At 41.1% G+C, this 25,435-nt stretch overlaps 3 protein-coding genes across 5 annotated transcripts; 1 reads left to right on the top strand and 2 right to left on the bottom strand.

Annotated features, from left to right (window-relative positions):
• Positions 1-5,334: 5,334 nt before the first annotated feature.
• LOC135487808 (zinc finger protein 652-like) lies at positions 5,335-11,101 on the bottom strand. Of its 2 annotated transcripts, none has more exons than XM_064771897.1 (4): positions 10,957-11,101; positions 9,702-10,453; positions 8,811-9,305; positions 5,335-6,458 (listed from the first exon to the last, which is right to left on the bottom strand). In XM_064771897.1, exons 2-4 carry the CDS (start codon positions 10,443-10,445, stop codon positions 5,943-5,945), a joined length of 1,755 nt encoding a protein of 584 aa, XP_064627967.1. In that variant the 5' UTR covers positions 10,446-10,453; positions 10,957-11,101; the 3' UTR covers positions 5,335-5,942. The 2 variants fall into 2 exon arrangements, with proteins under 2 accessions (XP_064627967.1, XP_064627968.1); XM_064771898.1 differs by having other exon boundaries at positions 6,328-8,225.
• A 225-nt stretch (positions 11,102-11,326) lies between these two features.
• LOC135487804 (myoneurin-like) lies at positions 11,327-20,170 on the top strand. Of its 2 annotated transcripts, XM_064771889.1 has the most exons (8): positions 11,327-11,423; positions 11,882-12,521; positions 12,719-13,237; positions 14,880-14,920; positions 16,989-17,390; positions 17,737-17,990; positions 18,536-18,597; positions 18,962-19,098. In XM_064771889.1, exons 2-7 carry the CDS (start codon positions 11,916-11,918, stop codon positions 18,556-18,558), a joined length of 1,845 nt encoding a protein of 614 aa, XP_064627959.1. In that variant the 5' UTR covers positions 11,327-11,423; positions 11,882-11,915; the 3' UTR covers positions 18,559-18,597; positions 18,962-19,098. The 2 variants fall into 2 exon arrangements, with proteins under 2 accessions (XP_064627959.1, XP_064627958.1); XM_064771888.1 differs by lacking the exons at positions 14,880-14,920; positions 16,989-17,390; positions 17,737-17,990 and having other exon boundaries at positions 18,962-20,170.
• A 1,601-nt stretch (positions 20,171-21,771) lies between these two features.
• On the bottom strand, positions 21,772-25,103 carry LOC135488085 (cleavage stimulation factor subunit 2-like). Its single transcript, XM_064772490.1, has 9 exons — positions 25,042-25,103; positions 24,334-24,617; positions 24,054-24,161; positions 23,720-23,839; positions 23,450-23,521; positions 23,119-23,320; positions 22,846-23,012; positions 22,560-22,628; positions 21,772-22,233 (listed from the first exon to the last, which is right to left on the bottom strand). The coding sequence occupies exons 1-9, from the start codon at positions 25,097-25,099 to the stop codon at positions 22,114-22,116; spliced, it is 1,200 nt and encodes a 399-aa protein (XP_064628560.1). The 5' UTR covers positions 25,100-25,103; the 3' UTR covers positions 21,772-22,113.
• Positions 25,104-25,435: the final 332 nt, after the last annotated feature.

Below are 25,435 nucleotides of genomic sequence, written 5' to 3'. Positions count from 1 at the left end.
CACTTTTAAGGAAACCACGTATTCACATGCTGTGACTTACACTTCATCTTCAACAACAAATCGGTCGTTGGCAGAAAACCGGAGAAGACCATCTAGATCTTACTGCGTTATTAAATTGAAGATGACTGTGTCAGTAACATTGTTTGTCAATGATGTAGCCTTCTCCGGGTCCGTGCTAGTTTACTATCGGTAAAATGTACTTCTCCTTATTTATGGCCATAAAGACAAAAGGGGCAGGCGTGGATGCTCCGGGTCTGGTCTGAATAAATAAACACTAGTGGCCAATAAGCCAATGTAAAGAATTGAACTTGTCTGTCCTAATGCTTTTTCCATTAGCTTTATCATGTTTTCACGAAATAGTAAAATTACAGCGCTTGAGCACCTTCTTGCCACTAGCATCTTCAGTTGACATGCTGACATGGTGACAGACGAATCTTATGAACATGACCATAATATAAATGAAATTGCTTGCTTACCAAAAATAAACTAAAACGGAAGGTGCAGAATCATATTATTTCGAACCACATACATAAACACAGTCACGTCTCACTAAATCTCCGTAGCCATGGAAACGTGTCTATTATAATTGGTACATCAGCCTTGTTAGAAAGCGCTACCGCCACTTCATTTCCGGCTTTCTCTATCAAATTCTTGGATGCATATCCCACCAGAGTTTTCGCTTCGGTGAGAGTCTTTCAATAATAATTTTTTAATCAGTATTTAAAGACTATGGGTGATATGAGGAGTACAAGTAATACATGTACATGTATATCCCTTTGTTATTCATTCAGTGTCACGTGATTTTAGGTGCCTGGGAAACTGATTGCCTTCTGGTCGCGGAAATGCCGGTCTCCAAAAATGCGGCAGGTTCCACTCCCGGTTTACCTCGCTGCGCATGTTCGGGAAACGATTTGTATAAACGTTTATGGCAAGATTGCCTTCTTGATGTTCTTACCTCTGATTCTGCTGCACCTTGCCTCAACCGAATATCAAAGTACGATTGTTATTTCGGCTATTTCCAATTCCAGCGCACAGCAACTAGGAATCGTGCAGTCAGGTGGATATCGCGACCACGCAGAAGGCGAACCATCCGACATAAACGCACCCGTGGCGAATCCTGTGCGAAATAAGTAAAACTAGGCAAACGGTACACTCCGGACGCGGCGGGTCGGCCTAGCTAGTCCATCCATCTATGGAGGAAGTGCCCACCCAATTTCACGATATACATTTTCATGTAACATCGGAGGTAGAATTGAAATCTCCATGTGCTGCCCGGCGGCAAGTGTAAAAAAACGACAGCAAGTGTAATATACTACCCGATATTGGTTTGTACCCAGGTAACAGCGGATCTTTTTTTCTGCAGAGGCTTGAAACTGCTGTCATGGTGTTTCCGTGACATGATATGAACATATCCATGCGACCATTGAAGAGAGGTGAAATACGATAGATCCGTGGAATGATTGAGGCACGCCTGTGGTCATGCCTGTTTGAGATTCTAAAGATCGCGGGTTCGAACCCGGAGTGGTCGCGACTATCATTATAACAATGGTCAATTATTTAAAGATCTAACGGCTGCTTGTTGATATTTCAATGATTCCTCTGCGGGGACCTTTTACAACGATAGTTACAGTCGTGGCAAGGCACTTTGAATCAGTCCTCAGTTTGCTCAGTTGAAAGCCGACCATCAGATTTATTGGAGAAGCTGTTTCAATAAGACGGGTGCATACTCGGAAAAGCACCAGACCAAAGACGAGTCATTTGCTTCATCCGCTAAATCCATACACAATAGATAAGAGTTCAACATGTGTCGGTTGCGAAATCGAATTGTCCATGCAGGGTGCAGCGATAGAGCTGCAGGTACCCAATACCACGGACATTAATTTTGCCTTACTGAAGAGACGCAAGTCAATCAGTCAATGGATCAGTATCAAAGCGGCAGATCTAATTGATGCCTCAATCGATGCGTTCCTTTGGCATCTATATGGCTTACCTAATTAGCTTAGAATGAAGGAGTCGGGTGATACTAATGAGTGGCTGACATTTATTGAAAGACTCTGCTGACACGAATTGATGTTTAAAGAATTGATACCTATATTGTTAGTATTTCATGGCCACACACTGGAGAAATTGTAAGATTATTCTACATGCACTGTAAAAAAATCGTCCGGTCCTATGGGTGCAATGATTAATTTTCCCGTGGGATCAGTCGACCCACCCAAAACTTGGGAATTTGATTTTAAGTAATCGCGTAGTTCCACTTTTTTAGCTCAGGTGGCGCCAGCTGGGGTCCTGAGATTGCAGATGCTGCCACAACCAGACCTGGTGAGATTGCAGATACTGTAACAACCAGACCTTGCGAGTTAACAAATGCTGTTACACCCAGAGCCAAGGTCAGCACGAGCAGATCCTCACCTGATAATCCATCTCAAAGCAGACCAATGAACGAGCTCGATAACAAAGATTACTGATCGGAGCAATCCTCAACCCGCGTTCATGTTTTGAAACATACTGAACCTATAATGTGACCAGGCCAATAGGAAGGATAGAGGCCCAGTCTGAGGGAATCCATGTTTTAATTACATTGTGCCAGCTTATATAGGTAAGGAATCTGTAATGGACAATGGGGGGTCGATTGGATGCTTTTGGAGAAGACAGTTTATTTCCTCAATCAGTCGTACGGACGATTTAGCGTCCTTTGGACAGCCCTCGCCTATGATATGAACAAAATAGCCAATATGCTAGCAGGTCAGGCCTCAATGGTCCAGAACCGGGCGTTCAGTGGATGCTTTCGGTATGGTATTTAAATTTGCAGGTGAATCTTGTGGACGACATTGCGCGTCCACAGGACGGCACAGTCTAAGAGGACCAACGGTGCAACATACAAATTTTGAAAGGAAGCTGGATCCGGCTTAGAAGTATACCAATATCATGATATTTGTGCACATAATTTGGAAAAGATTAAACCTCTCTACTATTATCGCCAATTTCATCTCCAGAGCCGCGCTGAACTCGATTTTTTTTCCAGCCTTCGCCGGGTCATATGTACATCAACATGAACAAAGGGATCAATATAAACCCATCTCACAAATCACACAAGTGATTTTCCGTGATCGATTTACGATGCAGTTATTTCGCTATTTCAGCTTTTGTTCCCTGGGGACAAACACAAACAGCTGTACTTATTCGTGTAAATAGCTGCGTTGTTATGTTTACGCAATGGTATCAGTGCAACATTTTTTTCTGTTCTCGCCATCATGCAGGATTCAAAAATATACATTTCGCCGCAATTTTGCAGAGTTAAACCACGTGTTCCACCCCGGTGTAGCAGTTTGAAGTTTCCTAGGATAGAATGTCCGGGGACCAAATGATTCTATGCGTTTTTATCTCTGAGAGCTATTGACGGAACGTCATCGAACCTCAGATCCATGAGGCTTAGCTTCATGTTTAGAACCAAATAACATTATCCGATCTGTCATATCAGGGCCAGACACTTTTTCCAGATTGACATTTGCTACAATTTCAACATATTTCGGGTCTAACTCTTTTGTTCGACCTTCTGATAACGATGTCGAACAATGGGGTAGCAGTTCACGTTGACGTTGTGGGGGATTTGCGAAAACTCCCTATTTATGGAACCGTATGCAGTAAGCTTTTATCGAACGGTTTATGCAACAAGTGGAGGCAAAATTATGGCCGAGTTGTGAATGTGATAAGTCAATAACAATTATGCTGTGTAAATACAAAAATCATGCTTGCATTAACTCTTTCAGGGCAGTAACAGTCGTGACCCTGAATATATATCAATATACCTTAAGTTGGGCCTACATTAATTTCAAGGTATCACCATTAATTTCAGGTACCACCATTTTGGCTCGAACCTGAAATCCTAAGCTGTCCCCAGAACTCTTTCAAAACGAGGTCAAAGCCAATTTCAAGGGATCATAGGTAGGAGTCAGTCCTTTGTTTTCCCAGAGAACTGACTCCCAACCTTGAAATTGGCCTTTCTGTCATTTCGAAAGAGTTCTAATTGCTTTAGGATTTCAAATTATAGCCAAGATTGTGGTGCCTATGATAGAGTGAACGCTAGAAAGGAACATAAGACCATGAAATTCAGGATGCTGGTGTCGGTGATGATAAGACTTACCTTACTTGTACAAAATGTATGTCCTTTTAGTCCCTTACACCTTTGTGTCCTAAATGAATGAAAGCGTCCGATGTCTATTTTCCTTTCAAATTTGTCAACAGAACATTTTCGATTCTCGAGGTTTCGATGACGGAGCCTAATCCAAAAAGGAGTGTTTGAGATATTTTCTGATTCCCGTAAACAGGCTTGTGTAATGCAGAGGAGACCAAATGAATGTTCTGGTCTTCCTGGCATCATTGATCAAAAATGATTGATATATTGATGAATGCCAACAGTCAACCGTCAATGATGCAGTCACATGCGAGAGTGAAATAATCCATAATGGCGAGTGATTAGAGGATGGAACCAAGGCTATCAATAAGGGAACACTATAATCATCTTATGAATTAAAGGGAGGCAAGGGAAGAGTTTGGGGTCAAATTGGTGGTGTTCATGTGACACATGTTTTTGCATAGTTAGGGGACTGGGTCGCGTCGAGTTTTTTTCAGCAATATACATATTTCTGTTACAAACGCGAATAAATTCGATGTAGCCTACTGTTAGAAGACAGGGAACACTTCCTGATATACTTAATTTGACCGGCCCACCAAAGCACAGGCTGCCTCCAGTCTCCTTTTAATGGGGTTTCACCCGAGTTGGTTTAAAGATAATACGGTAAGGGTGACAGCATCAGGCCAACATGGATGTGCGCGCTCATTTTGGCCGGCCGCAAGTTGCGGTAATATAAAATCGGCCAGAAGGTTGAACAGTACCACTTACAGTAAATTCGGCGGCTCTGTCGCTGACATTTCCTTGGAGGAGATAAGTCCATGGATAGATTGACTGTGGCGATTCGTCAGTTCAAAGGATGGAGAAGATGCAACGATTGTCGGGAAATGTTCTGGGAGGAGTCCTGGGAACAAACTGTCTCGTAGTGAGTTGGCTTTTTAAAAGGCAACGCATTCAACATGTTTTTCGGTTGAGATAAATTTGTCATGATCTCTTGATTTCAAATTGTCCTCCGACAAACTAAGGGCCAATTGTCAAAGGAGACATTTGTCCATGGAAGACGAGCATGAGGACAAGCACACTTGTCATCACAATAGTCTTAGTATTCTCTGTAAGCTCTTGTACATTGTCAACTGACCAGTACTTTAAAGTTAAGATTTAAATTAAACCACAAAAAACAAAACGAGAAAATACGTCATAAATGCACTTTTATATTCAACAAAACTTGTGAACATTTGAGTTACAATCAAAGACAGTCATAATGGCCTGCAAATATGTTACCAGTTAGACAAGGATCTCTGTTTTGCGAGTTGTACTTCTACACTGCCAGTAAATCTGGCGACGGAGGACACGACTTTGGCATGAGGGGCGCAGTCGATTCTGCAGGTGTCATGGGTGAAACTCCCTGAATTGGCGACAACTCGAAAAACGTGGTCCTACCCCCTGGTTACAGCAACATATGATCTAATGATGAAGAATAAAATGATATAAGTAGCAATGAATATGAACACAAATATTACTCTCAGTCCAGATTTACATCATATCAAGAAGTACATATACTTGTTAACTTGCCAACACAAAGATTGCAGACAACAAAAATCATTTTTAAAAAGTGGCTTTTGCTTTTCTGAAGACTGTACTTTCCTGGCCCAGATCCCAAACTTGTACATGTATATTAGTCATCAAGAGAAGGCAAAATGGAACACTTGGCTCCAGTCCCATTTTACATCTGCCAGAAATGCCAGGTCAATCTTAGAAGCAGGTTCAGCATTACAAAAACATTTAATCAGCGTTCTTCTCGATATTTTGTTCAATACTTGGCACATGTTGCAATGTGCTGTCTATAATCAGATTTAAACCGAAAGGTTTTTCCACACTTTAAGTTGGTACAAATGTTTTTCCCAACGATACTCGATGTATGCGTCCTCTTCATATGATTCCGACATTCGCCAGCGTTATAAAATCCCCTTTGGCAAATTGGACAATCATGAGATGTGTCGCCCATGTGTCTCCTCATATGCAGCTCGAACCTCTTCACGACTTTATTACAAACTGGGCACAGTTTTCCCAGGGATAAATGCGGAGGTTTGCGTGGCAATCCTTGATGTTTGATGCGATGATGAAGATCCCGGCCGTTCTCGTTCTTGTACTCTTGCGGACAATCTGGACATTTGAAAGGACGTGCGACGCCATGTTCCCGAACATGCTGCTGGAATTTTGACGTGATCATTTCTTTGCAAACAGGACACTTCTTTGGAGGAAAATTCCTTGTAAGTTTTGGTCGACTCAGACTGCTTTCTTCAAGTATAAAAATCTGATCATCTATCTGTAAGAAATGAAACATGTTCATTTTGAGAAACTTATCTTTCTATATTTGACAAAAGTCAACATATACAATGTGTTGTCTCAATCAAGAGAAGATCACCCAGATAAAATGCTAAAGGCCTACGCCGTTCTTTTAAAATTTGTAATTGAATTTGAAAACTTCCAACAGCGTATATTATAATATGTACAGAATATGTCTTTCATCATTGCCGTTTTATAGACAGATATAAAAATACCACTAATACCAAGTATTATTGAAGCAAATTTTTATGCATAACAATTGCGCTATGGCACTGTGAAGTGCATTTCGATTCTCCTGGACCACCAGTGAATACGAACACCGTAGGCCAACAGAGCGATGGCATGATCGTCTCAGGGCAGGACCAGGACCTTTTTAATGCTGTGATACAAAGAATGAGTTCAACGTGGAAAACTGTGAAGTGAGTAACACTGCATACACAAAACCCAATTAGAACAAAAACTATACATTGTATCATTTGACTTCGAGACCCAAATTACAAGACCGCGGTTAATACGTCCGAAAACAACAAGGGACGGTTTACGACTTGGGCCGACGAGATTTCATTCCGAAACGTTCGGAGCATCTTATTTTATTAGAATTCCAAAGTTACAGAACTTTTAACCTCTTGAAGTCAGAAGTAAAAAAAAGATCTTTTAAGACCCATTTAGAGAAATTTTATGTAGACAGAATGGACAGTCTGGATGTTGACGACATGTGTACCTTCGTCAGCTTTTGTCTTTGCTTTAATTGCCGACCCACCTAGCTGATGCGCATGTCGTCATCATCTTGAATATCCGTTCTGCCGTCCTTCTTTCTTGGTGCCATTATGACCTATATGGTTACCAGTGGTGTATGTATTTACCAATGCATATTTTTAAAAGTTTATTTAATGTATCGATTATGTTACATGTATGTTTTCTATTGCTGTGTACATGTATCCTCGAATAAAGTAAACTACTAAACTAAACTACAACAACATCAAAAATCATGATAAACAGAGGAGAACCTGTGAGACATCTACTTGTACCTTTGACCTGGAGTTTTGTCCTAAGGGTACCCTTAAAATATTGTTTACTGGTTGTAACTCTTCGCCAACAATTAAAAAAAAAACAGTACAGATTCCTGGAGCTGGTGATAGTTTTATAGAGCACCAGGACAGATTTTGCTACCAAGCTTGTCAAAACTGAAATGAAGTCTAAATTGTGTCAAAATATGAACATCCTGCCAAAGAATTTTGTTTGCACAACACTTATGCATTGAACAGTCACAGTCCTAGTACAACACTGTTAAATATCAACAGTCAAACATCTCCTTTTTTATCCTCTTTCTCCTACTTTTCCAAGCTCCAGAGTGCCGCACTCTCAAGAACAGGGAGCGATACCATTCATCTCCAAAATCATATGTGCCTGTTCTTCCCATGTCAGCAACAAGTCTTGAAGCGTACTCTTGCACTCGCGTTTTTGTCACCACATGACCTATTTTTTCCTGTTGGATGATATAGTCATGAATTTTCAGTTCATCTTCACGAGAGAGTTCCACTGAAGTCGTGTCCGGCGGGTTCACAAATGATTTGATTCTTCCCTTGACCCTATCAGCTAGCGTCGTTTTTGGAAGATTGTATTGTCGTGCAGCTTGTCTTAAATTCAGGACTCCATTTTGAACGTCGTTGATTGCCATAGTCATATCGGCAGCAGTCCATGCATCCCTGGTGCTACCCGGATCGCGAAGATCCCGCCTTGCTCTGATCTGTAAACAAGTTAGAATACCAATCAGGTCATGATAGTTCGGAATATGGATGTGGTGAACATGTTGAAACATCTTGTTCCCATCCATGACAGCAAGTTTGAAGTCCATATGGTAACCAAAATGTATCGTATTGTCTCTGTCCTTATCATGTTGTCATCACAGAATACTTTGCTGAACCCTGAATTCCCACTGAATTTCTTGAAGATAATGCTAATTTAGAAGGCATATCCGGAGCACATTGGCTGCAGCTGATCCCAGCTATAGGGCAAGTGACTTCGAGTCCTTAATTCCCGACACACGCATACTTCTGGGTATCACATCTCTATCTTGTATGTCAGATACGGTCTCAACATCTCAGGCACAGACTCCCCGTGATAATCATTTTCTTAGTAGGTCACAATGCCGAATGTTTTTTAACTTTAGTTCTCAACATGAAGAAAGTATCACCTCATGACCACCACACAGCCCTTGCAGTGCAATGTCCATGGATAACATAGACCTTACACATACTTACATGTACCGAGTTGATCTGCAAAAGATGACTAGCTTTACATTGAAAACAATGTGCGCTTGATATAAACTTACCATTGATTTTTTTGTGGGCGGCCCTCCCATGGGTGTTCCTGGTGCAGATTCAGAAGTAGCAGCCTCATTCACAAGAACCATATCTTCCACATCGCCACCACCAGCACTGCTAGTGACACTCAGAGTTAATGGGAAATAGACTTCACTCGTCGATGCAGGTGTATCAGTCGAAGTGGTTTGGGATGGCTGTGTTACCATGGGCTCTGTAGAGGACCCTGGACTTGAACTTGAAGCAAGGGAGACGATATTTCCCTTTCCACCTTTGCGGACGACAAATCGGACAGTCTTAGGCGATGCATCTGGCTTTGGCGCTATAACTCTAGCAGATGGATTCTTTTTACGCTTTGAAACCCGCATTGGTTTCTCAGGAGAAGTTGAAGGAGAAGCAACATCTGAAACCACGTTGCCATCTTCATCATCCATTCCATTGTCCATTCCATCTTCATGATCATTAGAATCATCAGTTTTCACCTTAAGGGGAGCACTTGGACTTCTCTGAAAAAGATTTTAAATTATAATTATAGGATATTCACCAAATATAATTGCGACATAAAATGTACTATGTTGTACAATTCTCTGAATCAAGGACCAAAGGTCTACTCGTTATAAGGCCCCCTTAACTGAAACAGCTTGTGAACAATCAATACTGTCAAATACTGATGCACTTTAGCTTTATGAGTACGACACCAAACCCATACTCAAAAACACCCCATTGACTTCTTTTAAAAAGGAACATTAATTATCTCAACAAATTTCCATTTAGTGTGCCATTTTTCACAAAACTAGCAAAGCACCTCTTACGAGCACAAAATAGCTGTGTCCTTTTTACACGAATTTTGAGGCCAGCAACATCAACACAGCAATGTTACCAGAGACAGTCAATTCACTCACATTTCCACTTGCATACACAAGACTTCTTTTAGTCATGTCATGAGCTTTCCGTTCCATTTCTAAAGATTTTCTCTCCAATTCCACAGTTTTCACTTGTATGTCCAAATCATGCTTGAGCTCCTCATGTTCCTCTGACAACTTTGTATACAAACTGTTCTTCATTATTAAATCTGATTTCAGGGATGCAATTTCTGTTTGACTCCCCATCAATTCCGACTTCTTCTGGTTGAATTTTTCATTCAATAGTTTACAATTCTTCAGATCAGACTGCACACTTTGAAGCAATTGTTCTTTTGAATTGAGTTCTAATTGTATATGCTGGAGTTGTCTCTCCTTTGCTGCCACATCGCTCTGCAACGTCTCATTTGATTGTTTACTATTCTTGAGATCTGACTGCACGCTCTCAAGTAACTGTTCTTTTGTTTTGAGTTCCAATTGCATTTGCAGACGTTCTGTTTCTTTAGCTGCCATTTCATTTTGTAGTTTTGCCACAGCCTCATCGCCGCCCTCGATCACAGTCCTCATTTCCTCTTGCTGTTTCTTTCGTGTGGCTATTTCCATCTCGGCAATGTCCAACAAGCTTTCTTTCAGGGCCAGTTCAGCCTGGTACTCGGTCACAGAACTAAACAGGTCCATCCACGCTTTAGCAAGCACATCCCCCTTGGCCTGGAGGTCTTGAACTTTATTACTTGGTGATTTTGTCGGTGGCGACATCACCACTTCCGCTTCTTCTAGCTCTGCCATTTCTCAATCTGAAATTGAAAGTAAAGGTAATAACAGTATTGGAATTTTGAAACATCTAGTCGCTTTTTTGTAGGCCTACCTCACAGGATCAGGCCTGGCAGTGGCAGTGAATCTAAGCACTCAATAAAACGACCATGGATATTTTTTTCCTTTTTTTTGTACTTTTTAAGTTTCCTAATCTTTGAAAAAATATGAGGCTAAACTTTAGAATCCCCGATCGGAAATGATGTAGTTTGATCGCATTCAACTATAAATCCATTGAACAGTGTGGTGCTTGGTTAGTCAACCGATGACCTTTTTTTGGGGTGTGATCGGGGATTGTAAATTCGTTCCAAATATGATTTCTTGGACTCGGTTGATAGCGCGTACTCTAGTCTACCAAAATGAATTATGGGGAGGGCAAGTCCGAAAATAGATAGGTTGTGACTTCGAACACACTACCCACTGCAGGATTCATTGATTGATTGTCGGATGAAAAAGTACACAAAGATTCACCAGTAGTTATACGTACATTCAGCACTAAACTTAAAAAAATCACGTTTAATACGTAATAGATTGCAACTATCCTCTTTCTTTCGAGATTTTATGTATCTATGTCTGTCAATATCTCAATTTCAGAAGGCGCAATCTCAATCTGCCGTCGCGTCGAATGATAATCAGAAATGGTAGGAGGAAAGGAGAATGGTAATTGAAGGTTGTTTTATCAGACATTTTCAGAAGAACTACCATTCAGAATTGCAATAAATGAACTATTGTATGTATGATTATAGATTTAATGCAACCTAGTTTTTGTAATCTGCACAAATAAATGGGAATTGAGTGTCAATATTTGTGTCATTTCCGAAACCCCAATTTAGTGTCAGTTTTCCAGGGGGCGCCACCATTCTTCCGGTCTGTGAAGCCAAAATAAAATAGTTGTTGGCTTGGTTTGATTGTTCTAGCAAAATATTCTATACTGTAGGATGATGATAGTGTTAGGTAAACTGACAAGGAAGAAGTGTTTTGACTACTGGAAGTCATTCTGTTTTAATGGGCATAATCAGTGTAAAACTAAAGATATAAACTAGGCTAGGCTAGTACTACTACTATGGGGCTAAAAAGGATCACATCTGACATCTGACCTGTCATCTGATCATCATGACCTAGCTCTAGCTGCAGTTGAGTTGCACCGTGCCTAGCCTATATATTATGCCCTAAATCCTCAATCTCAATTTTTATCCGTAGCATATGGCCTTATCTAATCCCAGAGGGAACTGATGATAATTGATATAGCCAAGGAAGCTCATTGACAAAATTGAAGATTTACTCTGTTAGTTTTGTACGATGTTGTCTGGAGCCAATTAGCCAGATCGAGTTGGTAAAATGAAAATACCCTTAAGCAAGAAAGAAAGATAATAGTAATAGACATAGACTTACTTTACTCTTATCTTTTGTAGGTTGATTGATATTGACAAGTCAAATGATACAACAATGTCGTTGCTGTTGCCAGAATTTCAGGAAAAAGAAAGCCAGTTTCAAAACATGCAGGTAGACCTTCAGAATAAGGGGTCAGTTCTTTCAAAAGCCTGGTCTGATTTGTTTCGTTTCATCACCAATTATCAGGCGCAACTCACACTGAAAGAAAATGCTCTGGAGCTGGCGGAAAAGGAAATTGAAATACAGAAGAAGCAGTTGGAGGAATTTAAGCCCATGATTGAAGCAGCCAATATACAAGCGTGGCAGGTGGTACAGTTGCAAGAACAATGTCTATCAAAAGAGAGACTTTTAAACGAAGCAAAGTGTGAGGTGAAGGAGATAGAAAAGAAGTTCCAGTATATGCAGTCCGAGTTAGACAGCAATAGAGAACTATTTGAACAGTCAAAGAAAGAGCTTCAGTGTAGAAACACACAGCTATTGCTGAGCAAGCAAGATGCAGATCATCATGCAACACAATCTAAGATATACGTGGACCAGTTGGCAATTCAGAACAGTCTGGTGAAGAAGTTTCAAAGTCAGGTGACGAAATTGGGAATGGAAAATGCTGAGCTGAGGCAAAAGCTTGAGGCTGAAATCTCCAAGAGAAAGACTGGATCAAATGTAAGTTATCACAACTTTTAGCATGTTGCTTGATTGTCAAGAATTTCAGATGGGGATGTAATTCGAACATGACAGGGCAAACCAACGTCACAGGTACAGATAAAGCCTGATTTCATTTTTGTGTCTCATTAATCATAGATTGCTTCAGTTATTTTGGTAAAGTGATTTCTAAATCTAGTGAAAATGTTTTCTTTCAGAAAACATCTTTTGAAATATCTGCCACAGATGCAGTGGTTGATCACGCACACTCGCCAGTGCCCGACAACGATAATACTCAAGAAAACATTGACTCGGACGACCAAATCACTGGCTTTGAGCCACCTATTAAGCGTGAGAAACTTGATCCAGACATTAGAATGACCCCATCTCTGGTTTCTGATGCGTCAAATTTACCACAGGAACCATTCCAGTTTTCAGTCATTTCACCTTCAGCGTCTTCAGAATCCCGAAATAAGAAAGTTTTTTCTAAAACATGGACTCCTGTCTCAGCACAAGATGCTGAGGAGGATGAGGAGGCCGAGACGTTATTGAATGCAGCAAGTGATGTTTACTTCCCATTGTCTGTGGCAGACGACAGTAAGAGTTCATTGATGTTGCCCAGTGGTGTGATGGATGATGTAGTAGACCAATCTTTGCTGGGGAACAGCGGAGCATATGAGAACCCTGTGCCAATCTCTGAACCGATTCCAAGTAGTGAAATGACAGGAGAAGTGAAGGTAGGTTTTGATTAAACTAGTAAACAGAGTGTGGGCAATCAAAGAAGTGTAAGGTCAAAGCCAATCACATTAAAGTTAATTTCTCATGTCTTAGTGGTGTCAAGAGGTGCCCCACAGAGGCCCTCCCTCTTCTAGATACGCCTCTGCTGAAGACCATCCTATTCCCGTAGTACCTGTCCCGGGCAGAAATCCTAATTTTAATTCACCTTGTTTACTATTTGAGTGTGTAGGAAGATTGATGGAAGCATTTCCAATTGTTTAATTGTCCATTAATTTACCTCCCGTCTCAATTTTTTACCATTTCTGTCATTTAGAACTATGTTCTTGTTTATTGTTTATTGTTGATATATTCTTCATAATCATCATCAGTGCAAGTGGCATCATGGCCTTCCGGGGACTTTGCCTTGTCATGAAACTAAAATGAAATGGCCAGGGCCATTGTGCTCACCTCATGTGGAGGAAAGATGGATAAAGAGCATGGTATTGTGTCATGTAGTGTTAGGTTTGATGTAGGTCCAAGCAATTACAATTTCCCCAAAATGGCCAATTTACAGTACATTCGACCTCTGTGACCTTGAAAAGTAGGTCAAATCAAAGAAGACCCGGGTGACACATTGAATGGTTGTTAGAATTAGATGTACCTATGATATAAAATTAGTGCCAATCGGGCAAGTCATTACTAGGAATAATGGGTTTTTTGAAGAATTTAGGATTTGGCCCCCTCCCTGGAGGCCAAACGGCAAATCAGATCGCACCAAACTTCGGTACCTGAGATCACCTGACCAAGGGGTACATGTGTACTTAATTTGTGATCAATAGTCATTGCAGTTAAGAAACGTGCCATAGTTACGGCCTGACGGCGAATTTACGCCATTTGACCTCTGTGACCTTGACAAGAAGGTGAAATTAAAAACCTGTGTGACATATACTGTATGGTGGTTAGATGTACCCATGATATCAAATTGGTGGCAATGGGGCAAGAAGTTAAGGAATAATCCCATTTTTAAGGTTTTTGGACTTTGCCCCCTGGTGGTCAAGTGGTGAATCATATTGGACCAAACTTCGGTCCCTGAGATCACCTGACTAAGGGGTAAATGTGTACCAAATTTGGTATCAATAGTCATTGCAGTTTAGAAACGTGCCATCGTTACATCCTAACGACCAATTTACACCATTTGACCTCTGTGACCTTGAAAAGGAGGTCAAATCAAAAACCCGGACGATATATGATGCACCTTTGCTAGAAGTACCTACCATATTTTTTTCAAAATTTCCCGACTACTATTAAGGGAGATATTGCATATTTTCACTTTTAACGTTTGGCCCCCTGGTGGCCAAACCATGAAACGAATCGGACCGAAACTTGGTCTCCAAGGTGTCATTACATAAGGGTACATGTGTACCAAGTTTCAACTCAATAGCTCTAACAGTTACGAAACGTGCCCTGCTAACGGACGACGGACGACGACGGACGACGACGACGACGACGACGACGACGGACGACGGACGCCACGGTATGGGATAAGCTCACCTCTGCTAAGAGGTGAGCTAAAAAGTGACTCCGGTTTCTGCAAGTAGATTATTCTTTTCTTTTGGAAGTAGATGCTCCGAGCTTATGAATATTCACTTTTTGCCATTCTAGAAGGAAGACTTATTTGAAAGTGTTCAGGACACTGAAAAACGGTGAGTCAGATGTCAATGATGTTTTTCTTTGTCCAAATTATCTAATATCTCATCCGAGTCAACGGTTTGTGTGCATGAAGAACCCAAGTAGTTAGAAAAATCGCCTTGACTTTGTATCATCCATGTGCAATCTGATCGAGCCCTTTTTAGCTCAGCTGACTAAGTCAGCCGAGCTTGTCAAATAAGTTGTTCAGTGGCGTCCGTCTGTCCATCCATCCATCCATCCATCCGTCCATCCGTTAAACCCATGGTGCACATTTTGTAACCGTAAGACCTAGAGACTTCAATTTTGCATTTCTGGATACTTCTGGTCAAACTCTACTTTCAAAACAAAATTTGTCGCCATTCGACCTACTTCCTGCGAGCGAGAGTGCATGAAGGAAACTGGCCTATATCGGCCTAGGAGCAGCAGAATTAGTCGAAATATGCTCTAATATTAAGATAAAATTCTTGAAAATCTATTTTATTGAGAAAAAGTTCAAAATTTTAACAGGAGAGGGCGCTACCTGCCTTTTAATTATTTCTGCCGATTCAAATTCCCGCCCGATGACGTCAGCCATCAATGAAGTCTCCTATTTGCCAGTTCTCAAAACATGGCAGCTGCACAACAAAAGCAGTAGCTCCAGGAATAAATCACTGTTCACTTCAGCTTCGTAATCGATTGTACCCCCACTTTATTGTGTTTTGTGTGGTGTTCCTATTCAATCAACGATGTAAGGCCTTATTATGTTGGTTTTAATTGAGAAGGTGCATTATAAGCGGCCTACGAAATACCGAAGCGGAGACAAAATGGCGGCATGTTGTTTACGCTATGTGCTATAATCTTGCGTTCTTGGAGCTCAATGACACTCATGTACCCAATTTTCTGCCTAAAAAGTAGTCTGGTAGGCGATATTATCACTAGTTCGTTTCAGTGGTAGTCATAAGGTCTTTAGGGACTACTTTCAGAAATTAGTTCTTGAAAATTTGGCCACATTTCTGTGAAAACGATATCGGAAAACTTGTGCATGCTCTGTTCGCGATGACATCGCCGATGTATTTTGAAGTGGAGAATTCCCACAGTATGTGCAGTGAATCGGCATGATTCTGTTCGCCTATTAAGTTTTAGTTCTACGATTCTTTCATGAGTAAAAAGTAGACATTCTAAGCAATACAATAATGTCACTCCCATAAAAATTGATTGGAAATTGAGGGAGCTACGGCATTCTGTTCGGCAACTGGCAGCGCTGAAAAAATACATTGCATACTGTACAATACCAAATGGCACATTTTAAAAAGCGCTCATTGGACAACGTAGGGAATCACCAGAAATGACGTCATCGCTGGTCTAAATAGAAAACTACGGTGGCGCAGTAGAGCACAAGAAAAGGTTTAGCATTAACTTCTTCATGCAAGCTTCAGCAACAAAACGATTTCTCATGAATGATTTATTTGATCATCATCAGCTTGTTTCCCCTGATAGATAAAAAATTATTTACAATTTCAAAGTTTTCTATTTTGTGTATAGTCACATGTTATTTAACTGGCAAGGAGCCAAGCAGTTTTGAATATTCGCGGGAAAATACTTCGTACTTGTAAACGAGGCTATGACAATGAGTATCCTCATTCATGGCATAAACTTCATGTTTCGGTAAATATTTTCATACGATGATTTCACCCGAATTATGGTCAGGATTGAGGAATGAACAGTGGCATAATTATGTCAACCAAAAACATTGGTACCGTAGTGACGCAGAAGGATATCAAATACCATGGAGCATGCCATTTTCATGCATAATGAACTGAACACCGGGAAGACGTTAATGATATTAACTCAGCTGAGCGCCAGGCCCTTGGGCCTCTTGTTCAAATTACTTGTACAATTGTTTTAAGTTGCACCATAGATTATTTTTGAAGGGTTTCATCAAGCCTTTGTCTGTTATATTGTAAAAGCTTTCTAAACATGCCTGTACTATAATTCTCACTGTTTGAGGAAGTCTCTTCTCCACTTATTCTGGCTTGAAAGACCCGACCAGTCTCTATGCTTGCTGTTGGTAAGGTAATTCATCCTTCTCCTTTTGTTTTTCAGACTTGCTGCTGAAAGCTTGCCCATGTTTAGAATCTCTCCTTCAGCCCAGCATCATCTTGCTGTGGACGATATGCGTGAGTTTAGAATCCGTCCTCCAGTCCAGAAGCAAACGTGCTACACGTCGTTATTAGGACAGCGAACCCTCTGTGACCTTTGTGGCAAATACTACAAGTCTGTTGCATCCCTCAAGGTGCACAAGGTAGATGTTCATGGCGACGCCGGGTCCTCGGCCACCGTCCACACATGTCCCATCTGCGACAGAAAGTTCTCCGTAAAGCATCGATTTGAAGACCACGTGAGGAGCCACTCCGGCGAAAAAGGTCATAAGTGCAACTTGTGTGATAAAAAATTCTCTGTGAAAGAAACTATGTTGCGACATTTCAAGAGGGTGCACGTCATGAAGTAAGTTATTTATGCCCAGTACAACACACATCAGCAAAATTGTACTATGATGGTGAGGGAGGTTCCTCCTGTGTAATTAACAGGGTTACATACATGTACATGTATATTAGATGTTATTCCCACGATCTCATGTCTTGGAATTTACCTGGTTGTGACCTCCCAGATACTGTAACTGGTTTTGGGGACTTGCCTACCTTTAATCGCCTATCTGAAGGACGGCCTGTGGAAATGGTTGTAAAGTCCCTTTATATTTTTGCAATAATATCAATTCCAAGTTGATCATATGTCCTATATTTAAGTCAAATTACAAAATATTTTTGTTCAAAACCAACTCTTTCTGTTGCAGGAAACCAGCCTTGAAGACTAAGCTAAATCAAGAAGAGCGGAAAGATTTTCAGTTTGCTTGCGAAGGCTGTGGCAAAAGGTACAAGGAACGTCGGTACTTGATTGAGCACCAAACGGTCTGCCTGAACAAGAGACGTCTCAAGTGTGGAAGGTGTGAACGTCAGTTCAGCTGGAGATCGAGTCTCGCCAAACACAAGCTCTCGTGTGAGGTGATGTTGGCAATGGAAAGTGGGGTTGACGCCTCAACAACCCAAGGTAAATATAACCACAACTATGGTTACATTTGACCTTGGGAAAATATTCATCAAATCCACCAGATCCACCAGAGTAGATGAGTTGGTTATCCAGTTGAGTCTGGCTTAAATAACTTGGCATGTGGAGACCACAAGAACAGTTTTGGTAATAAAAACCTCCAAGGCCCATGTAGATTAGTGATATGGTTATTATAAACAAAATCCACATACAAGTTATTCAGGCTTTAGCATATTTATAAAAGAGCAATATCTGGTCTCAGCTGGCCTATAAATGCAAGCCCCTGTGCAAAGAAATCACTTTGTTGTGTTATGTTCTGTTGCTTGTCTGTCTGGCCCATACCTGACTGTGCATCTGTACCAATTTGTTCATTTTGCAATAAAACAACGTAACCTCAACTATTTTGTTCTTGTTGTTTAATTCTAATATTGTTTACTTTGGTAATGGTTTGCCTTTCAGTGAAAAGACTGACACGTATAAAGTTTGAAAAGTTCCACTTCAAGAATATACAGATACAGTAACCGATTTCTAATTTTATCCAATTTCAGACAAAGCCAGGGATGTCCGTTGAGTCGGCACTGGGTGGACTGGACACAGTCATGATCAAAAGGTGAGGCTATCATATAGATTTGTAAGCTTCTTCAGGCAAGGGGAGTGGGCAGCTAACCATATCTTCCTGGTTTGGAGTCGGTTTGATGTCAAGCCAAAACAACCTGAGCAGAAGTAGGGTTGGAGGACACAGGCTGACTTAAGCACATTTTTTCACTATACTACAGTATGTACTCCTTTTCACAAATGGGTAACTCAAAAGGGGGTTGCCCATGCTGGCCTACACCGCTCTGACCATATAATAATGTGCCATATTATTATTATATTGGATTCTTCAACACTTTATTTGAGAAAAGTGCTTTGTTAATGATTAGTCGGCAACAATGGCCTCTATTAAACTAAGATATTCTATCAATATTTTTCAGTGAAGTGTTTAATCCTGATCAAGATGATGTGGGGCCGTCGACAAGTGGTATGTGCAAGGATGACTCATCCGGTGAGGAGTCTGGGTCAGTGTATGCACCGTCGGGGGAGGAGTACACAGACACGGATATCGACGAACCCAATGATGGGGGACAAAGGGAAATGAATACTGACATTGTCAAAAGTGCTGATAAAAGTGATAAGAAAAGCAATGAAAAACTAAAACCGGCTGTGGAAAAAAACCAAGAAGACAAGGACAAAAAGACAGGATTTCAGTGTAAATATTGTGGACTCAGCTTAGCTCGGAAAGATGGGTTAATTCGCCACTTGAAATTACATACCGGGGACATGGTACCGTGTCCACAGTGTCCAAGGAAATTCTTCTCTGAGGCAGAGGTACGAAAACATATGCATTATCACGAAAATCCTTCATATTATGAATGCAAGATATGTTTCCGCGACCTGAAGTCGCGATCAGGACTGCGCGAGCATATGAGGAATCATACTGGAACTTACATGTATCAGTGCGACAAGTGTGATAAGGGGTATAATAATATGTCGTCTTTTAAGATGCACCAGCGTCGTCATGATAATATAAAGCCCCATGTGTGCGAACACTGTGGGAAGGCCTTTACACTGAGCAGTGACCAGAGACGCCATAGTGAAATCTGCGTCAATCCTGAGCCACAGCATCAGTGTAATATCTGCGGCACTCGCTTGAAAGGTTTGAGGTCTCTCAAGACGCATATTTTAGCTCACGACGAATCAAATCGAGTTTGCTGTGAACATTGTGGCAAGTCGTATTATGCCAATAATACTTTAATGCGACACATTAGGCAACGCCATCCTGAAAAGGTGGAACCCAAGTAACCACGAGGTGGTACTGGAATACATTATATGTACATGTAACAAATAGTTCTTTACATCCAGTCATAACTTATATCATTTCTTGGTGTGAACTAAGTCTGAGAGTAAATTCATATGTTGCACTATTATTTTTTGGCATACCGTCATCAGCTTCATCGTGAAATCATAAAACCAGGCTAGAGGTGTTCCTAATTCGGTATCGGAGTACATAATCTCAGTTTCTGGGTACAAATTAACTAGGGTTGGGATTACAAAACATATTTAATGTTTTACATGCAAATGTATTAAAGAACATATTTTTTAGGTATTGCTGTAAAGCTATTTATTATTGTTTAATAAAAGTTTACAAGAACATGATTTGTCTTTTTAAGTTCTTTCTTGTGAGGAGCCCTTTTGGGTTGACCAGTAATCTCTCTCATGGAGACATCCAGAAGTGAACACTTCTTCCTACTCTGCACCTATAGAGGTGTCCCTGTTGGATCCTCTGCCCAAAGAACTCCGTATCTAGGCATTTGTGATGGCCAGCAGTTATCCTCCCTAATACATGTGCATGGAGACGATTATGACCATTTTATTGAGCCCCAAGTCCCAGGCCTCTTTTTAGGCAAAATAATAAATGCTTGTGATAGAGACCACTTTCAATATTTTTGAAGCCCTGCCTCTGCATACGATATCACAAAAAGAAAAGAAATTACCCTTTTATTGTAATTGGTGAACAGCTTGCAGGCTTCAAGGCAATCCTTAAAATCGGACGACTAGAAATCCCAGACCTGGCTTGTTGTCATGCAGCGATGAGTTTTGAAACAGATTCTTACCAAGACAACTTGCTCTCAAAAATGAGGTGAAGGCAGATTCAGGCTACCAGAAATCATCATGGAACCATGTATCCAAGTAACTCTCATTGTTACTATCCTCTCAATACGAGAGGCTGCAAATGCTACTTCACCAGCTTGAATTGGAATAATTCAGCCAACCTATTGGTATGTTCAGTTGTAAGTCCTGAAATTTGAAATTTTAAGAATACTACAGAAAGCCGCCAAAGTTTTCCTTCAATAATCCATTGGAAATGAAGGCCACTTGCAAAAATAACGAAAAGTTCTGATATTTTACTGAACAGTAATGAAGAGAAGGATCTTTTTTGAAGCAGTTGCTGATCGCCCTCATGGTGGGTTGGCAGTAGCCCATCTAAATAGGCTCAATAGGCTCGCTGATGGAGGGACTAAGTCAGTCTGCAGTTGTTTGTTTCAGCACCATACATGTAGCTTGAGAGTTCAGTCTTACATGAAACCCAGAAATTCAGTCTTGAAATCACCTCTGCCCAATTGTACAGATGTTTCTTATATTTTGCAGCCTTTAGGACATCTTCCAGAAGGACAACAGACACCATTTCATTTGGACAATCAACTAAGCAGTGCTAGTCTCTCATCAGAGACATCAGAGACTGAAATTGTTGAATCTACAACTAGAATTCCTGCATTGTTGGGGATGGACAGCAAAGAATCAAATGAACATACAATCTGGTATCAATTATTAGGAGACAAGGCAGTTGTGCGTTATGTCCATTTTATCTCAATTTCATAAATCTAGTCGGTTGAATTGTTAAGGGTCCTAATGTGAATAAAATTCATTACATATGCATTACTTTCTCATTTCTGTTTATCTTCACCTGTCTACCAGTGAACAGCGATCTATGAAATGAACCACCACAGAGGACATGACTGTTAGGGCCTTGGAGGAGAACCTGTCTATCGGTGCAGCAAAGGACATGTCCGAATCCCTCGAGCATGTCATCCCCAGAGTCTTTATGTATATCAGGGAATCACTTGAGGACATCATATATCCAAGCATCCCAAATGTATGTCTCTACCAAGGTATCTCTAAAGGACATCTTGTAAAGACAGCAAGGAACACCCCAAGATTGGGAAACAGTAACAGCAACGAGATGGAATTCTTACATAAATGCATTTAATCGCGAACAACAACAGTACATTCGAGACAGGCACACCTTGAAGAAGCCACAAAAGTATACGTATCCAATTCTCTTCTGTCAATCTGTGCTCCCAACCAACACCCCCTCCTGCAAGAATAATTCCCTAGCTAATTTTCTGCAAATCTCGAAAAATGCCATCAGACTGATTGTGACTTAAAATTTAGTTATGTTTCAGTTCTCCTTATGATGCATTACAACAATTTTCACAGAACATCAGTTTCAGGGAAATTTACAAGTTCTCATGTGACAACTATGAATTTACCATGGATACAACATGTTGGCCTTCAGTACTTTCATTCAAGATGGTGCACTCTTTGCAATCTGCTCCTTCAGTACCAAAATACTCTGTCTCTGATCAGATGGCAGCATGGCAATTTGTTCATCAGACAGTTGTAACACCTGCATGATCAAAGCAGCCTGGAACAGAGAAAACTTAAGTGAGCAATGTGTTGCATTCAGGGGATTTCAATTCTTTGTGATGCAAGGTTAACACAACATGGTGGACGCACAGTTGTTTAAGGAGATGTGAAGAAACGCATTAAGAATCCACTAGTTCAGTGGTCAGTTTGATAACTGCCCACCTGCTAATGGGAGGCGATTGAATTGAGGCATCGTGCCTGATCCTCTTCTACTTCTTGCACAACTACAAATCGGTGTAGTTGAAAATCGGCACGACGAGTGACTGGCATTGGTTTATACTCCAAACTGTTATGATAAGGCAAGGTGATGAATATAACACATACCTTCTCTTGATCTTGTGAAGATATTGGGGTCCCTTGTTGCATACCCTGAGGAATGCTTGTAGGAATTTGCTGTAAATGAAAACAAAAATATTAATACTTACAGTATACTGTACCACACTGAAACTTCTAACATATCTAAGTCACAAAGTATCTGAGAAATACTTAATTTGCTGGAAACTAAAAAAAGCATATCCAAGAACAAGCCATTTGCAGTAAAAAAACTGACAACTTTTCCCTTTCAGGCTTTTTGGGACCCGCTTTTGAGTTCCAGATAAAAACTGCTTACATTTCTAAATCCTTGCGGTCCAGGTCCTCCCATGGGTGGTCCTCCCATTTGTGGTCTGTTCATATTTCCTGTTGGCATGCCAGGTCGTTGAGACATCGGTCCCCCAGGTCGGAATCCTTGCATTGGAGCCATCGGATTCATGCCTGGCTGGGCCTGGAAACCCATGTCTGAAAGAAAATATAGAGAAATGATGATGACAGTCCGTTACAAATTTAACATCTAACATCTTTAAAAATCACCATGGCATTATGCTTCCGAATCAGAGTGACTTACTCATGTTACTTGGGACAGGCTGCTGTGGTGGTCCACCCATCTGGTTGTTCATTCCCATAGGTGGCCGCTGGTCTCCCATCATACCAGCCATCTGCATCTGCGATGGTCCGGAGCCCATCAAGGGTGGTACACGCTGACCCATGTTACCTTGTCCCATGCTCATTGGTGGCATCGAGGTAGACATAGCGGGACCCTTGGAGACCTGAAACAGAGAAGATTTATTTAATGGTTAATAAAATGATGTGTGTTGTCAAAATGCGGGCAGGGTGGTTATAGGGAACGACCAAGAGGAAGAAGACAGAAAGGTCTTATCCCTGGCAGGAAAACTTACCACTGGCGGAGGTTCCTTCTCCTCTGATGGCATGATTGGTGGAATCTGGTCCCTCTCTCGCTGCAACATTGCCTAGAAAAAAGAACAACCTGTGTATACAATGGTAAATGAAATATACATCAGATGGGCATGAACCCAAATACATCATGGGTATCTCTGCTATCAGAGACCCTTAATAACATGACCACGCAGAGAGAGATTTACAATGTTTGCCAAGACCATAAAAGACAAAACCAAACCTGATCGACGTAAACCTGAATTAATACTTACGATGGCAACCTGTGGATCGACTATCTTCATGACAATCTGGGCTTGCAGCAAAGCATAGGCTAATTGTGGATTCTGTAGCAACATATTCCTGGCTTCAGTAGGGTTATTCTGGATACATAGCTGGAATCAATGTAGAAATGCATTAATTGATGGCTAAGTACTATTACTGATGAAGTTGAGAAGATATCTGATCTTGTTATTTTGACCCCCTTAAGTTTTGGATCCACTCCCTCAACCCCGACTCCGTTTTGAGGGGAGGTTATGGACGGAGTATCTCGGATGATTCCGAATGAATCTTGAAAGAGCATGGTAGACTTTCTCTGGCTTATCTTACCTTCATTTGTTTCATCAACTCGTACATCTGCTCTGGAGGGAGACTAGCCACAGCTTTAGAGATTGCTTCTGGGGCTTCCTTGGGCTCAACAGGGTCGCCAAATGGACTCTATGGGGAAAAAATTTCAACATTGAAATCAGATGTTATGATGAACTGTGAACTGAAATACTCCCTTGAACTATGCATGTCATTTAAATGAAATGACTTGTCTTCATATAATCTTGCATTTTCCAACCTTTACTGACCTTTCTTAGAGAAGATGAGGATATTAAATTCTTACCTCAATAATTGCTCCACCAGTTGCCTGCTGCATACTCTTCGTATCATCTTTATTCTGTTCACCAGCTGCTGCTCCAACTCTGAGTGGACGCCCATTGAAGTCAGTGTTGTTCAAGTTACGCATGGCACTCTGGGACGTCTCAATGTCTTGGTATTCACAGAAGCCATATCCTTTGGGTTTACCTGTTTCTCTATCATATACAATCCTGAAGCTGACCACAGGGCCAGCCTGAGTAAAAATATCTCTCAGCTGCTCTTCAGTTGCTTCATAGGGTATATTCCCCACTAAAAGAGAAACAAGTAGAAGTTCAATCAATAAAAAGATTGATTTAAATTGGTTTGTCTTTACTGTAGTACTCTAGTCTAAAAGAAGTGTTGTTTGACAGCCATGTACTGAAGCCAGCCCCTCAATGTCCAAGAACGGGCAGTTCTGGAGCTGATGCTTCGATGTCTGATCCGTCTATGAAGCATTTGTCAGGGATTCTGCAATTCTGTTATCTAACTTACTTCTGACATGGCCCCCACTACTGAGTAGCCAGAATGGCGGTAGGTGGCGCTGACAAAAAATTAAACAAAAATCGCAACAGAAAAATGTTTTGTACGGAAAAAAGATGCATCCCCTCGGGAATACAAAGGCTCATAATAGAGCAGAAACACAAATGCTTTAAAAATAACGTCTTGTCAATTGAAAATTGATCTGATAACCTACCGAAAACTGATCTCATAGCACGCTCCGCGGCGGAAAGAGGTTGAATAATGGTGGCCATTTTGAGAAAGTGGCTGCAGTGAAAATGTGGAATTCTTGCTCGTTTCCGTAAAAAGAACAAATTGCCTGCAAAGGCTGGGCTGACGTGTCCAGCGGGTGATACAGCTATGATAAATCCAAGGCATCTAATAAAACATTCGTCCAATGAATACCTTGCTGGTGACTGATTAGATAGCGCGAATACCGAAAATGACGGCCGAAGACAAAGTGTGGTGTCGTGAGGGCCGTGCCCAGGTTGTGACAATGTCGTCAGCGGGTATGCGATTCATAGATGTGACTGATTCAAGTCCCAAAATGCAGTGTTCGGACCAAGGAAGGATTCTTGTTCTACCGTACG

Source organism: Lineus longissimus, chromosome 5, assembly GCF_910592395.1.
Source record: "Lineus longissimus chromosome 5, tnLinLong1.2, whole genome shotgun sequence".
NCBI lineage: Eukaryota > Metazoa > Nemertea > Pilidiophora > Heteronemertea > Lineidae > Lineus > Lineus longissimus.
The sequence above is the reverse complement of the archived record's forward strand: the minus strand, read 5'-3'. Positions and strand labels throughout refer to the sequence as shown.